Genomic DNA, 15294 nt, shown 5'->3' on the forward strand with positions numbered 1-15294 from the left:
TGGGATGCCATTAAAGTTTGTGTAAAGGCAGGCACCCCAATACTTTTTTCAATATTATATTATATTATATATATATATATATATATATATATATATATATATATATATATATATATATATATATATATATATATACACATACACACACACACACACACACACACACACACACATATATACATATATATATAATTGTACACACACACATCTATATACACACAGAGTATATAATTTCACCATTAAAAGTTATATTAATCTAGAAATTCCCTCAATTAGTTTGAATGGCTGACTGCTCTACATAAAACTCTAAGGAAATGTTTGCAAAGCTATATAAAATACATACATTAAAAAAAATAAAAAAATAAAAAAAATCATATTATCCCAACCCCTACCTGCCTGGAGTTTGCATGTTCTCCCTGTGTTTGTGTGGGTTTCCTCCAGGTGCTCCAGTTTCCTCCCACACTCCAAAGACATGCTGGCATGTATGAATGTAATGTGAGTAGAGGACCTGAGATTGCAAGCTCTTTGAGGGCAGGGAATGATGTGAATGTGCAATATAATATACACTATATATATAGTTACATAGTTAGCAAGGTTGAATAAAGACACCAGTCCATCCAGTTCAACCTGAGTGAGTGTACAATTGTCCCTATCCATGTGCATTGCACACTCACATCGGTCCCTATCCTAATATCTCTCTCTCTCTCTATCTTATGTATATATATATACACACATTCTATAGATAGATAGATGGAGAGAGAGAGAGATATTATATATATCTATCTATCTCTAATATATATATATATATATATATATATATATATATATATATATATATATATATATATATATATATATATATATAGAGAGAGAGAGAGAGAGAGAGAGAGAGAGAGAGAGAGAGAGAGAGAGAGAGAGAGAGAGAGAGAGAGAGAGAGAGAGAGAGAGAGAGAGAGAGATATTATATATATATCTATTTCTCTCTCTCTATCTATCTATATATATATATATATAGTGTGTGAATGTAAAAGCGCTGTGTAAATTGATGGCGCGTTATAAGTACCTGTAATAAATAAATATTTGTGTCCCTTTTAAAGGCATGAGGAATAATAGAAAAAAAGACGCGACACTAGATGTCGACGTTGAGCTAGAAGAATCACACACACCATTAGCAGTAGTTGGGGGAACATGTAAAATAGGCATTATAGTTTAAAGATACCCGTGATTCATGTGTAAGAGTTGGAAGCCCAATCCATTTTATTTCTAGGAGGTAATTAGACATTCAAACAACGTATTCCACTAAATGAGGGCAAATATGTAGGGAATCAATAACGTGTCCGCGGCTTACTCCGCGTAATTGAGATTGATGCAGATAATTTTGTAATATATTTATGGCAAATATAATTTTCCATTTTTTTATTTCCCATTTAATTAAATTAAGGCACCCGATTTCCATGTAGATGTACTGCAGAATTCTTAATATGTAAACTGATTTACCTTTTATTAAACTGAGGTAATTAATAGACCAACATACATAATAATGATGGCTTGTGAATACAAGATTAGGGCTCAACTAGACCAAAATATGAATAAAAAAAAAAAAAAAAAAAAAAAAGGTTTGATATTGACGGTTATACTTTCCAAAAATCAAGACAAATACACCATAGGCTCTATACATCTGTCTCCGTACACAGGTACTGTTTTACATAATGGATCCATCTATTTGCACTGTAATGCCGCATACGCACAACAGGACTTTGACAGCAAAGGTCTGACGGAACGAATCTGTCTGACAATTCAATCGTGTGTAGGTTCCAAAGGACCTTTGATGTCCAAAAATCTGATGGACTTTAGAAATAGAACACGTTTCCGTTTTTTTTTCGCCGGAACTCCACCGGACCCAGTTCCTATCGAGAAATCCCCTCATGTGTATGCTAGTCTGACGGACGAAAACCGATGCTAGGGCCTCTATTGGCTACCGGCTATGAAGTTCCTTATTCTAGTCCAGCCGTACGTCATCACGTTCAAATCCGTCAGACTTTGGTGTGATTGTGTGTGGCTAAGTCCGTTCATTCGGAAAGTCCATCGGAACTCCGGCCGAAAGGCGGCACAGTGGTGTAGTGGTGTAGCACTCTCACCTAGCAGTAAGAAGGGTCGCTGGTTCAAATCCCAACCACAACACTACCTGCCTGGAGTTTGCATGTTCTCCCTGTGCCTGCGTGGGTTTCCTCCGGGTACTCCGGTTTCCTCCCACAATCCAAAGACATGTTGGTAGGTAAATTGGCTTCTGTTCAAAATTGGCCCCTAGTATATGAATGGGGACCTTGGATTGTGGGCTCCTTGAGGGTAGGGACCAACATGAGTGTGCAGTGTACAGGGATGGGGACAATTGTAGACACTCACTCGGGTTGAACTGGATGGACTGGTGTCTTTATTCAACCTAACTAACTATGAAAGTCAGTTGAAAAGTCCGGTTGTGTGTACTACATTACACCTCCGTCTCTTCTACATATTGACCCAATTAGAATGGTATACCGCCATCTGATCTAACATATCCCCTTACCTAGATGGGTGAACCACCATCTAATCCAGACTTTCTCAACCTTTTCAACATGGAGGAACCCTTGAAATAACCTTTCGGTCTCAGGGAACCCCGGTTAAAAATGGCTAAATCTACAACTCATACATTTGTGTGATGGTCAGTGGAAGAGGATTCCTTACATCTGTGGTCTTGGGGAAGAATGTCCCCCTACAACCTGCCTTAGAGGCAAAAATTGGTCATTTCTCAAGGAACCCCTAGCAACCATTGGAGGAACCCTAGAGTTTCACGGAACCCTGGGTGAGAAACCCTGTCTAATCTATATATTAATCTATTTGCACCGGTGCACCTCCATCTGTTCTACATATCCACCGACTTATACCGATACACCTCCATCTGTTCTACATTTACATCTATTTGCACTGGTGCACCTTCGTTTCTTCTAATTATCCACCTACTTAGACGGTGCACCTCAGTGTGTTCTACCTATACATCTATTTGCACTGGTACATCTTCATCTGATCTACATATCAAGCTCAATACACTAGTCTACCTCCGCCTGTTCTACATATCCCATCCACTAATGCTGCGTACACATGACCGGACTTTTCGAAGGACTAGGTCAGACGGACTTTCGGCAGAGCTCCGACGGACTTTCCGAATGAACGGACTTGGCCACACACAATCACACCAAAGTCTGATGGATTCGAACATGATGACGTACGACCGGACTAGAATAAGGAAGTTCATAGCCAGTAGCCAATAGCTGCCCTAGTGTCGTTTTTTGCCCGTCGGACTAGCATACGCACGAACGGATTTCTCGGTCCGGCGGCGTTCCAGTGGGGAAATGTAAAACATGTTCTATTTCTAAAGTCCGCCGGATATTTGGCAAGCAAAGGTCTGATGGAGCCCGCACACGATCGAATTGTCTGACGGACTCGTTCCGTCGGACCTTTGCTGTCAAAAAGTCCGGTCGCGTGTACGTGGCATTAGACCGGTACAACGCCATCTGTTCAACATTACTGTCTATTGGCACTGGAGAACCTCCATCTGTTCTATGTATCCACCTACTTAGACTGTACACCTCATAGTGTTCTACATTACCATCTATTGGCACTGGAGAACCTCCATCTGTTCTACATATCCACCTACTTAAACCGGTACACCTCCCTCTGTTCTACATTTCCACCCATTTGCACTGGAGAACCTCCATCTGTTTTATATATTCATTTACTTAGACCAGTACACCTCTGTCTGTTCTACATATCTGTCTATTTGCATTGATACACCTTTGTTTCTTCTAATTAGCCACCTATTTAGACTGTGCACCTCAGTGTGTTCTACATATACATCTATTTGCACTGGTACACCTCCATCTGATCTACATATCAAGCTATTTACACTTGTACACCTCCGTCTGTTCTACATATCCCATCCACTTAGACCGGTACACCACCATCTGTTCTACATTACCATCTATTGGCACTGGAGAACCTCCATCTGTTCTATGTATCCATGTATCCACCTCCTTAGACTGTACACCTCCGTCTGTTCTACATATCCATCTATTTGCACTGGTACGCCTCCGTCTGATCTACATATCCATCTATTTGCACTGGTACGCCTCCGTCTGATCTACATATCCATCTATTTGCACTGGTACGCCTCCGTCTGATCTACATATCCATCTATTTGCACTGGTACGTCTCTGATCTACATATCAACCTACTTTGACTGATACACCTCCGTCTGTTCTACATATCCATCTATTTGCACTGGTGGACCTCCATCTTTTCTACATATCTACCTTTAGACCATACACCTCTGTTTGTTCTACATGTACATCCATTGGCACCGGTAGACCTGTCAGAAAACAGGGGGTGAGCAGCTGAAGTTACACTCCGCAGAGCTCAGGTAAAAAAGCTCAGAGAGCTGATTGAAGAAAAGGGACACACCACCGTTCACATAGCACACAGGAACACAGCTAAGGCTGTCAATCACAAGCTGTGTGCTGGTGTTCCCTCCCCTGTCATCTTTTTACTTCTTGGTGTCAGAAAAAACTTGTCAAAAGTGACTTATTGCAGATAGCAGAGGAAGGAGGCAGCAGACAGAAATGACCCGTAGTGCTCTGAGATAAGTAGAGACTATAAGAGGGTTCATATTTCATGTCTGAGGTTTTCAACCACTTTAAGGCTCCTGTAACCTGATCTCTGCTGGAGTTCTAACACCTGTTTTTGGCCCCTGCCTGTTTTTCAACAATTCGTGTTAACCATTTGCCTTGACCTTATACTTAGTTAACCATAACCTTGACTGCCGATTGTTAACCATGCTTCGTCTCTGCCTGCTGTCAGCTGTTGCCACTCCAAGTGTAACTGGGGGGCCACAACCTGGGAGCCGTCCACCACAAGCTCATAATGTCTTGTGGGATGCACTGGTGAACACCAGACAGCTCCTAAGAACCTGGACCTCTTCAGGGCCATCTACTTAGACTTCCATCTGTTCTACATATCCATCTACCTAAACCTGGTAGACCTCTGCCTGTCCTGCCTGTCAATCTTTTGCCAAACCAGTCCACCTCTGTTTGTTTTAGATCTATGATTTCTACAAAATTACTTTCTGTAGGCGGAGGTACCATTTTCAGCAAGTAATTTTCCTTCCTGCAAACACGGCGAGTCGAATTAATGGAAAAGAGCTCAATTTTGGTCTTGTCTGACCACAGCACTTTCTCCCAATCCTCTGAACCATTTAGATGTTTATTTTCATGACTGGACACGTGCCTTCTTGAGGAGGGGCACTCGTCCTGTTTGAAGGAAGAAAAATGCTTACTATGACCCTAAGAACACCATCCCTACAGTCAAGCATGGGGGTGGAAACATGATGCTTCGGGGTTGTTTCTCTGCTAAAGGTATGGGTCGTCTTTGCCACATTCAAGGGCCAATGGACGGGGCCATGTAATGTAAAATCTTGGGTGAGAACCTTCTTCGCTCAGCCAGAACACTGAAGATGGGTCGTGGATGGATCTTCCAGTGTGTGTATATATATATATATATATGTGTATATATATATATATATATATATATATATATATATATATATATATATAAATATAAAGGGCCAAGGGGGTACCACATCCATATGAAATTTCTAATTAAAAAAGGGGAACGTTGGAGCAGAACACTTATAGGTACCAGGAAAGGAATACAAAATAGTATTAGAAAAATAATAAATTTATTAAACATAGATATAAAAAATTGACAATATAACATTAAAAACAGATAGTGTTGGCTTACAATAGAAGCCACACATAGTATATGTATTGCTCCCTGTTGCTGCTTGAATATGGCAGGTCGACGTTTCGCTTTTGCTTCCTCAGGACCTATATGCCTGACACCAAGCAGAGAGACTCTTTTTTCCATTTTAGCCCACAGTCACTGTCCTTTTATCTAGATTCCAGTCTGGTATACGTACACCCGCTAGGCTCAATATTGAAACTCTTACATCTCCATAGCCAAGTGAGTATTTGCTGAATTTAGGGCCACTTATTATTATTTTTTTTTTTTCTAATTCCATCCCAAGGTTTTCGGATTATTTATAGTATGCAGATTTTTATATTATGTAGAGTTTTGATTGATCCCTCTGGGTATCCTAGTGATCCTTGGTACCATCCAGACACGCTGGGATGGCGTGGGGCATGTCACGCTTATGAGATTTATGCTGTTCTAAGTGAGAGGTTTCCTCTATGCATCACTTATTTGTCTTTCTGGGACATCTCACCTTTTGGGAATGTATATATGTACCCATTGTCCATATTTGAAATATGATTATTTCCCCTTTCTTATGCAGAATCCCTCTGCTTGGTGTCAGGCTTATAGGTCTTGAGGAAGCGAAAGCGAAACGTTGACCTGCCACATTCAAGCAGCAACAGGGAGCAATACATATACTATGTGTGGCTTATTCTATTGCAGAGATATGCAATTAGCGGACCTCCAGCTGTTGCAGAACTACAAGTCCCATGAGGCATAGCAAGACTGACAGCCACAAGCATGACACCCAAAGGCAGAGGCATGGTGGGACTTGTAGTTTTGCAACAGCTGGAGGTCCGCTAATTGCATATCCCTGTTCTATTGGAAGCCAACTCTATCTGTTTTTAATGCTATATTGTCAATTTTTATATCTATGTTTAATAAATGTAATTATTTTTCTAAAAATATATTTTGTATTCCTTTTTCTGGTACCTATAGGGTTCCTGATCGTGTCAGCTGCTCTGACTATGCTGACCTCTGGCTCCCTGATTTCCAGGCTTGTTCTGACTACCCGATTTGGTTACCAAACCCTGGCTATGTTTATACTACGTTTACCATTTGTACCATTTTTACCACTATATTAAAGGGTGTGATTTTTACTGCATTTTCCTGCTCTGTCTGATTCATGGTTCCTGACAAAGACCATCACCATAAGCTTAGTGAGGAGGAGACTACTGTTGGAGTGATTATTTGCAATGGAAGAAATACAAAATAAATATCGCCATCGGTCTGGAGCCCCATGCAAGATTTCACTTCATGGGGTAAGGAGGATTATGAGAAAAGTGAGGGATCACCCCAGAACTACACGGGAGGAGCTTGTGAATGATCTTAAGGCAGTTGGGACCACAGTCACCAAACCAAGCATTGATAACACAATACACCGCCATGGATTGAAATCCTGAGAGCCAGCAAGGGCCCTCTTCTCAAGAAGGCACATGGACAGGCCCATCTAAAATTTGCCAAATGAACGTCTAAATGATTCAGAGAAGGATTGGGAGAAAGTGCTGTGGTCAGAGGAGACCAAAATTTAGCTCTTTGACATTAACTCGACTCGTGTTTGGAGCAAGAAAAATGCTGACTATGACCTTAAGGACACCATCCCTACAGTTAAGCACGAAGGTGGAAACATGATGTTTCGGGGCGGTTTCTCTGCCCCCCCATGCAGGAAATGTTTGGGCCGCACTGAAACCAGACAGGACACTACACATTATCGCCTCCTGGGTATTCTCAATAAGGTAACCACATGGACAGGGGACCTCCTGGGGGCCACATTTTGGGCTCAGATATACGTTGGTGCGGGGTCTATTTTACCCAGCATTACCTTAGGGAGCCGGTGGATACGTAATTTGCAGTACCCACTTCAGCATGCACTTCTTGCGGAGGGATGCGCTAATACCCATGGTCGTCACTAGGGATTTGACATTGTGTTCTGGCTGCCTTTGTATTAATTAATATTTCTACCTCTCATTGTGGAGTGGCTCTATCACGAGCTATTACCATATTGTATTTTCTTTTACTCTCCACCCCTGATGAAAGTTTTCAAGCAAAACTGGAAACGCGTCGGGTCTTGGGATATCCAATGCCTATGAGAGCATAAGTGTGGTTATATGGTTTATTGTCTTTTCTATATGTATTGTATTGCATATTCTTAGCCCCTCTACACACGGTCGGAGATTTCGACAACCAAATCCGTCGGATTTTGCCCGGTGGATTTTGTCCGTCGGATCTTGTCCGAAACTGTTGCATACACACGGTTGGACAAAAGTTGTCGATAAAATCCGATCATTCAGAACGTGATGACGTAATTTCGTTACGATGGGACTACGTTCAGGCCAGTAGCCAATAGCTTTGATGTAGGAATTTGATTTGAGCATGCGTGGCACTTTGTCCGATCAAAATTCTCTACACATAATCGGAGTATGTCCTATCGGACCAGTTTGTCGGAAAATATTTCCAACAAGTTGGAAAATTGAGTCAGACGGATATTCCGACGGAAACAGTCCGATGCATACCACACACAGTCAGATTATCCGACAAACTGGTCCGATAGGACACATTCCGTCGGAATCTCCGACCGTGTGTACATGGGGCTTACTGTTCAGATGCTAGTCGCCTGTCCCTGTTTTTATTATTTTGTGTATCAATAAATATGATATTTTATAATTTCCTTGCATGTGTTGGTGGTCTGTCAAAGTCCCACTTAGGGGGTACTTTTTTGATCTACATCTAGGGATGGGACCACCACACTGCCTATGCTGACACAGTGGGAATCTTCTTTTTTTTTGCCAAAGGTACAGGTCGACTTTTCCGCATTGAGGGACCAATGGACGGGGCCACGTATTGTAAAATCTTGGGTGAGAACCTTCTTCCCTCAGCCAGAACACTGAAGATGGGGCGTGGATGGGTCTTCTAGCATGACAACGACCCAAAACATATACCGCCAAGGCAACAAAGGAGTTGGCTCAAGAAGAAGCACATTGGGGTCATGGAGTGGCCTAGCCAGTCTCCAGACAGGGGCGGACTGACCATTGGGCCACTCGGGCACTGCCTGAGGGCCCCGAGCCACTAAGGGGCCCCATGAGGGTTTCCAGCCTCAGTAAAACCAGGGACAGTATGTAAAAATCTGTGTTTTTTTTACATCTGTCTCTGAAATGTCCCTTACCGACATCCTTTTGGTCTAAAAATCCTGAGATTATAGCTGCCCCACCTCTCCAGTACCTTCTCAGCAAATAGAAACATGTCTGTGTATACTGTGTGTACATGTATGTGTATACTGTGTGATTGTATACTGTGTGTATATACTGTGTGGCCCCATAATCTCAGGTTGCTTGGGGGCCCCATAATCTCCTATTGCCCGGGGCCCCATGAGTTGTCAGTCCACCCCTGTCTCCAGACCTTAATCCTATAGAACATTTATGGAGGGAGCTAAAACTTTGAGTTGCCAGGCGGCGGCCAAGGAAACCTTAAGGAGAAGAATGGACCAAAATTCCTTCCTGAGATGTGTGCAAACCTGGTCACCAACCACAAGAAACGTCTGACCTCTGTGCTCGCCAACAAGGGTTTCTCCACCAACTACTGAGTCATGTTTTGCTTGGGGATCAAATACTTACTGCAACTCCATTTATAACATTTGTAGCATGTGTTTTTTTTTGGGGGTTTTCTGGATTTTTGGTTGATATTCGGTCTCTATCATATAAAATAAACCTGTTATAAAAACTACAGACCCTTCATTTCTTTGTAAATGGGCAAACTTACACAATCTGCGGGGGAGCAAATCATTATTTCCCCCACCCCCCTGTAAGTGGACTGAAAATAAATATTCTACGTAAAGTCCTAATTGAAATTGTTCACAAATGGCCCTGGTAATAAAAGCGTAGGGTGACCAACAGCTTCAATAATGAATGTCTTAAATTTACTAGAATTTGCCTGCAATATTTCCTCCATCGGGAACTGTGCTTGGTCAAGTGTTAAAGTTCAGCTCTGCCAGAAAGTACATTAGGACTAATTATTGCACTCCCTGATGGTGCAATTATAAAAAAAAAAATAAAAAAAAAAAAAAATCAAGGGAACATTCAACAGGAGCATAAAATTGATTCAAAGCTGCAGTTAAAAATGTATTAATTCTATTGGGAAGAGATTTAGGGCCGGTCTCCATGCCGGTGCGCACTTCCCAGAGCATGAAGTGAAATGAGAATCCTGCAGTGTTGTGTTCGGAGGCGCAGCTCTCATTAAGGTGTCTTAAAGTGTTTATTTATTTTTTTTTATTTGGTTGCCGCATCTCATGTTTTTCCCGCAAGTACATGTCGCATACAAATGAGCAGGACCCCATCTAAAATGGGCACACGTTTTACATAAGGCACGCCATATGGCACCGCATGGAGGAGAGAGAGCATACAGGGGGAATACCCTGGAAAGTGTATACAGGAGGATATATACACTCACCGGACACTTTATTAGGTACACCTGTAACTTTGATTTTATTTAGCGCGTGTAAACATTTTTTTAACAATTTTGTAATAAAAGATAATATTTAGAATTACGTTGGCCTTCACTGGTATCGGTAAAGTCCGCTCAACCCGTCCTATTTTTAAATCTTCTTAAAGCGGAGGTCCACCCTAAAATGGACCTTCCGCTCATCGGATTCCTCCCCCCCTCCGGCGCCACAATCGGCACCTTTCAGGGGGGAGGGGGGTGCAGTTACCTGGATAATCCAGGTAACTGCACCCACTTCCGGGCTAGCTCTCTGCGGGAAGGGGCGTACATTAGGCCCCTTTCCGCAAGTGCCCGCCCCCTTCCGCAAGTGCCCCGCTGCCTGCTGGGAAACACAGATCCCAGAGGCAGCGGGGACCGTCCTCATTGCGCAGCGCGGCTCGCGCATGCGCAGTAGGGAACCGGGAAATGAAGCCGAAAGGCTCCATTTCCTGATTCCCATACCCAAGATGGCGGCGGCAGCACTCGAGTGTCGATCTAGAGATCGGCTTCGGGTGCCGACATCGCGGGCGCGCTGGACAGGTAAGTGTCACTATTTTAAAAGTCAGCAGCTGCAGTATTTGTAGCTGCTGACTTTAAAAAAATAAAAATAAAATGCGGAGTCCCGGCGTACTCCCGCTTTAAGGATGAGGTACCCCTACAGCCCACAAAGTTTCTATATATATCAACTACTCTTGTGGTAACATAATACATTCTGAGATTAGTTTAGTCGCTATGAGAGGCCTCAGTACAAGTGTGACATGATGTCGGGGCTGGGCTCAGCCCTTCCTTCTCCTTAGCTGTTGGCTAATTGCCAGCTCCCATCTCTCCACAGTTACGCAGCTGTTGATGATCCTGCTCGTCAGTCCTGCCTACTTAAGCCGTCCAGTCCAGAGGAGCTCTGCCTTCGCCTTGGTCAACATCACAGAAACTCTCCTCCAAAAATCTCCTGCGATCCTGTTCAAGACTGGCTTTGCTGATATCCCTTCTGGCTCCAGATCCTCCTTGCTGTTGCACTACATTGATCCCTGACTTCTGGCTTGGCTGACTATCCACTCCGCTTACTGAACTTTGGCTACGTTTTGTTCTTTTTACTTTTATTATTAAACAAGCGTGATTTAATTGTACTTCTGTCTCGGCCTGATTTCATGGCTTCTGACACATGAGTAAAGCAGAGGAGTATGAATGGTCTTATCAGGTCCAATAAAACGTAACAATGCAGCATAGGAACTTGCAGAAAACCTGCATGAAGCCTTCCGTTCTCATCCAGGCAATGATATTAATTGATACCAATCACTATGGAGTCCTTTTTATTTCAAGTACTGAATCTGACTAAAGAATCACATTACATGAGAATTAAGTTCCTTCTAAAAGCAGTGTGAAAAGGTTGGTGAAATGGTTTATATAATCATAGCAAAAAAATAAAAAAAAATAAAAGCCCCAAAAACTCAAACAATTCTATTTGAGAATATGTTCAAAAACTATACAGGCAGAAGAAATCTTTAGTAAAAAAAACAAAAAACAAAACAAAAAACTTTACGTTGAAATGCAGATCCTAAAATCTTTGCAGCTAACGTTACATGCAAGTCTAACATTTTCTTGTGAAATCTGAGCTTGTCCCCTCCCTCCTCCAACCTCCCAATTGGTCTATGACATTGAAGGACCAATAGGAAAGCGGGTGACGGGGAGAAGAAAGCAGCTGGAGACGAGGAAAACTTGAGATTTGCATAAAACTTCACAGCGGTTTCTATCTTTTTTTGATTCATTTTTGCAGAAGGTGACCCCTCCCCCACCCCCACCCCCCGGATTATAGATTGCCATGTCTGTGGCAGATGTCTGAAGCCGCTCACCGATTCCAAACCAAGAGCGGCAGAGACAAGCGGATGGCTGTGCGAAGCGCCTGAAGAATAATCGATAGAAGACATAATGTACATCAGGACTCTTACCTTGGAGACTGTATAACTGGCCGGTGCTGTGCTGTCGTGTTATATGGTGCCAGTATGCGCTACGGGGTAATGGGACCATCGTGTTTAGGGACACTGTCCTTTCACTTATCCTTCTCTGCAGCTGCAAAAAAATAAAATAATTAACATTAATTTTATAACTGCAGATTTCCTGTACCTGCTAGAGTAGTCAGCTCATCTCCACTTATAACTCAAATACTGTGCACTGCTGGAGGACTCTGCTCCTTCCTCTATAACTCTCCTCTCCTGAAATACTCTGCTCTGCTGGAGGACTCTGCTCCTTCCTCTATAACTCTCCTCTCCTGAAATACTCTGCTCTGCTGGAGGACTCTGCTCCTTCCTCTATAACTCTCCTCTCCTGAAATACTCTGCACTGCTGGAGGACTCTGCTCCTTCCTCTATAACTCTCCTCTCCTGAAATACTCTGCTCTGCCCGAGGACCAGGGCCATTTTTAAGGCAGGGCAAAAGGGGCAGCTGCCCTGGGCCCTGTCATTGTTGTCAGCTGCCTCATACTTGCCAACCATCCTGGATTAAATTCCCTCGCCCCTTGAGGATTTAGTCCTGTGCTGTGTCCCATTATCTCAGTGTGAAGTGCTTCTACTAATGCAGTCCAACTCTGCCATATTGTTGTGTACAGATGACTCACCTGCAGACCCAGTGTTTACATATAAATTACCGTCATTCATATGTAAATAGCGGTGGCTGGTAAGATCGATATGTATATCATGCCCCCCCCCCCCCCCGAGGTCATATCCATAGTAATCTCTAGCAACCAATCAACAAGCAGAAATCATGTGCTGTAACCGCTAGCAACTAACCAGTGAGCTGTAATGTGTGCTGTAACCTCTAGCAACCAGTCAGTGAGCGGTAATGATACACTGTAACTTCTGGCAATCAATTGCAATAGATGCCTTATCTGATTCAGTAAACTGATTTTGAGTCTAGCTGCTATTTATTGTATGTCTCAGAGCAGGTGGAGAGCAAAACTGCATGGGGGGCCCCCAAGAAAAGTTTTGCCCAGGGTCTAATCAGTATTAAAGACGGCCCTGCCGAGGACACTGCTTCTTCCTCTATAACTCTCCTCTCCTGAAATACTCTGCACTGCTGGAGGACTCCGCTCCTTCCTCTATAACTCTCCTCTCCTGAAATACTCTGTACAAATCTACGGGAAAGCAAATGAATTCTGAACGATCTCAGAAGCCTCTCAAATAGATGTCAAACTAATGCCATTGAGAAAACCTCAAAGGTGGCTGAATATAGAAGGGGGCAGGGCATTTCCACATGGCCTATCACTTTGCCCTGAATTGGCAGGGGGGCACAGTGGGGGTTGATGTACCAAAACTGGAGCACTCAGAATCTGGTGCAGCTGGGCATAGCTTTGGCAATAAAACCTGGAAGCTGATTGGTTTCTATGAAGATGTAAGAGTCCAGGGCTTACTGCGCATGCACCAATGGCGCGTTGCCGCAAGAGGAAATCCGTGCCGACTGAGCATGCGCCAAAGACGCCTCAGGGCACCAACCCGCACCTGAGCAGAAGACTTGATGGAAAAGGGCAGGAAAATGCCCAGGAGGAGCACAGGAAGTGACATCAACCTGATGGAAAAAGCAAAGAAAATACCCAGGAGGCGCACAGGAAGTGACCTCAATCCAGGGGCGGACTGACAACTCATGGGGCCCCCGGCAATAGGAGATTATGGGCCCCCCAGGCAATCAGAGATGATGCGAACACACAGTATACACACACAGTATACAAATACATGTACACACAGTATACACAGACATGTTTCTATTGACTGAGAAGGTACTGGAGAGGTGGGGCAGCTATAATCTTAGGATTTTTAGACCAAAAGGATGTCGGTAAGGGACATTTCAGAGACAGATGTAAAAAAACACACAGATTTTTTACATACTGTCCCTGTTTTTACTGAGGCTGGCAACCCTGATGGGGCCCCCTAGTGGCCCGGGGCCCTTGGTCAGTCTGCCCCTGCCTCATCTGATGGAAAAAGGTGGGAAAATACTCAGGAGGTGCACAGGAAGTGACATCAACCTGATGGAAAAATCCAGGAAAATACCCAGGAGGAGCACAGGAAGTGACCTCAATCTGATGGAAAAAGGCAGGAAAATACCCAGGAGGCGCACAGGAAGTGACATCAGCCTGATGGAAAAAGGCGGGAAAATGCCCAGGAGGAGCACAGGAAGTGACCTCAACCTGATGGAAAAAGTCGGGAAAATACCCAGGAGGCGCACAGGAAGTGACCTCAACCTGATGGAAAAAGGTGGGAAAATACCCAGGAGGCGCACAGGAAGTGACCTCAACCTGATGGAAAAAGGTGGGAAAATACCCAGGAGGCGCACAGGAAGTGACCTCAACCTGATGGAAAAAGGCGGGAAAATACCCAGGAGGAACACAGGAAGTGACATCAGCCCGATGGGAAAATGCCCAGGAGGAGCACAGGAAGTGACCTCAACCTGATGGAAAAAGGCGGGAAAATACCCAGGAGGCGCACAGGAAGTGACCTCAACCTGATGGAAAAAGGCGTGAAAATACCCAGGAGGCGCACAGGAAGTGACCTCAACCTGATGGAAAAAGGCGTGAAAATGTCCAGGAGGTGCACAGGAAGTTACCTCAACCTGATGGAAAAAGGTGGGAAAATACCCAGGAGGCGCGCAGGAAGTGACCTCAACTTGATGGAAAACTCAAACTTCCCTATATAAGCCCAGCCCAGACACTGCCAAATTGCTGGATTATCTTCAGCCACCCCCTTGTTCCTGTGCTAGTGTGTGATCTGTCTGAACTTGTTGTGACCTGGAAACCTATTTGACTACTCTTGATTGCTGCTTGCCATTGACCTCGGATTTGGACCTCAACCCTTCTACTTCTTTGCCCCTTTTGTACTCATCTGCCAGATTGGAACCGACCCCGGCTTGGATCGCGACCATTCTTCTTCTGATTAACCCCTTTTATGCTTCGTTGCCCAATTGGACTTGACCTTGGCTCCTACTAAGGCTTGCACGGTG

The 15294-nt window shown here is 43.7% G+C and overlaps 1 protein-coding gene across 3 annotated transcripts in view; it reads right to left on the minus strand.

Annotated features, from left to right (window-relative positions):
* DOK5 (docking protein 5) overlaps window positions 1-15294 on the minus strand; it is a 333902-nt gene that overhangs the window by 178456 nt on the left and 140152 nt on the right. For all 3 annotated transcript variants that reach the window (XM_077460548.1, XM_077460549.1, XM_077460547.1), the window contains exon 7: window positions 12258-12378. In XM_077460548.1, the coding sequence (XP_077316674.1) occupies window positions 12258-12378 (121 nt within the window). The remainder of the gene's footprint in view (window positions 1-12257; window positions 12379-15294) is intronic.

Source organism: Lithobates pipiens, unplaced genomic scaffold, assembly GCF_037356315.1.
Source record: "Lithobates pipiens isolate NorthernLeopardFrog02 unplaced genomic scaffold, aLitPip1_a1.2 Scaffold_28, whole genome shotgun sequence".
In the NCBI taxonomy this organism is placed as follows: Eukaryota; Metazoa; Chordata; class Amphibia; order Anura; family Ranidae; genus Lithobates; species Lithobates pipiens.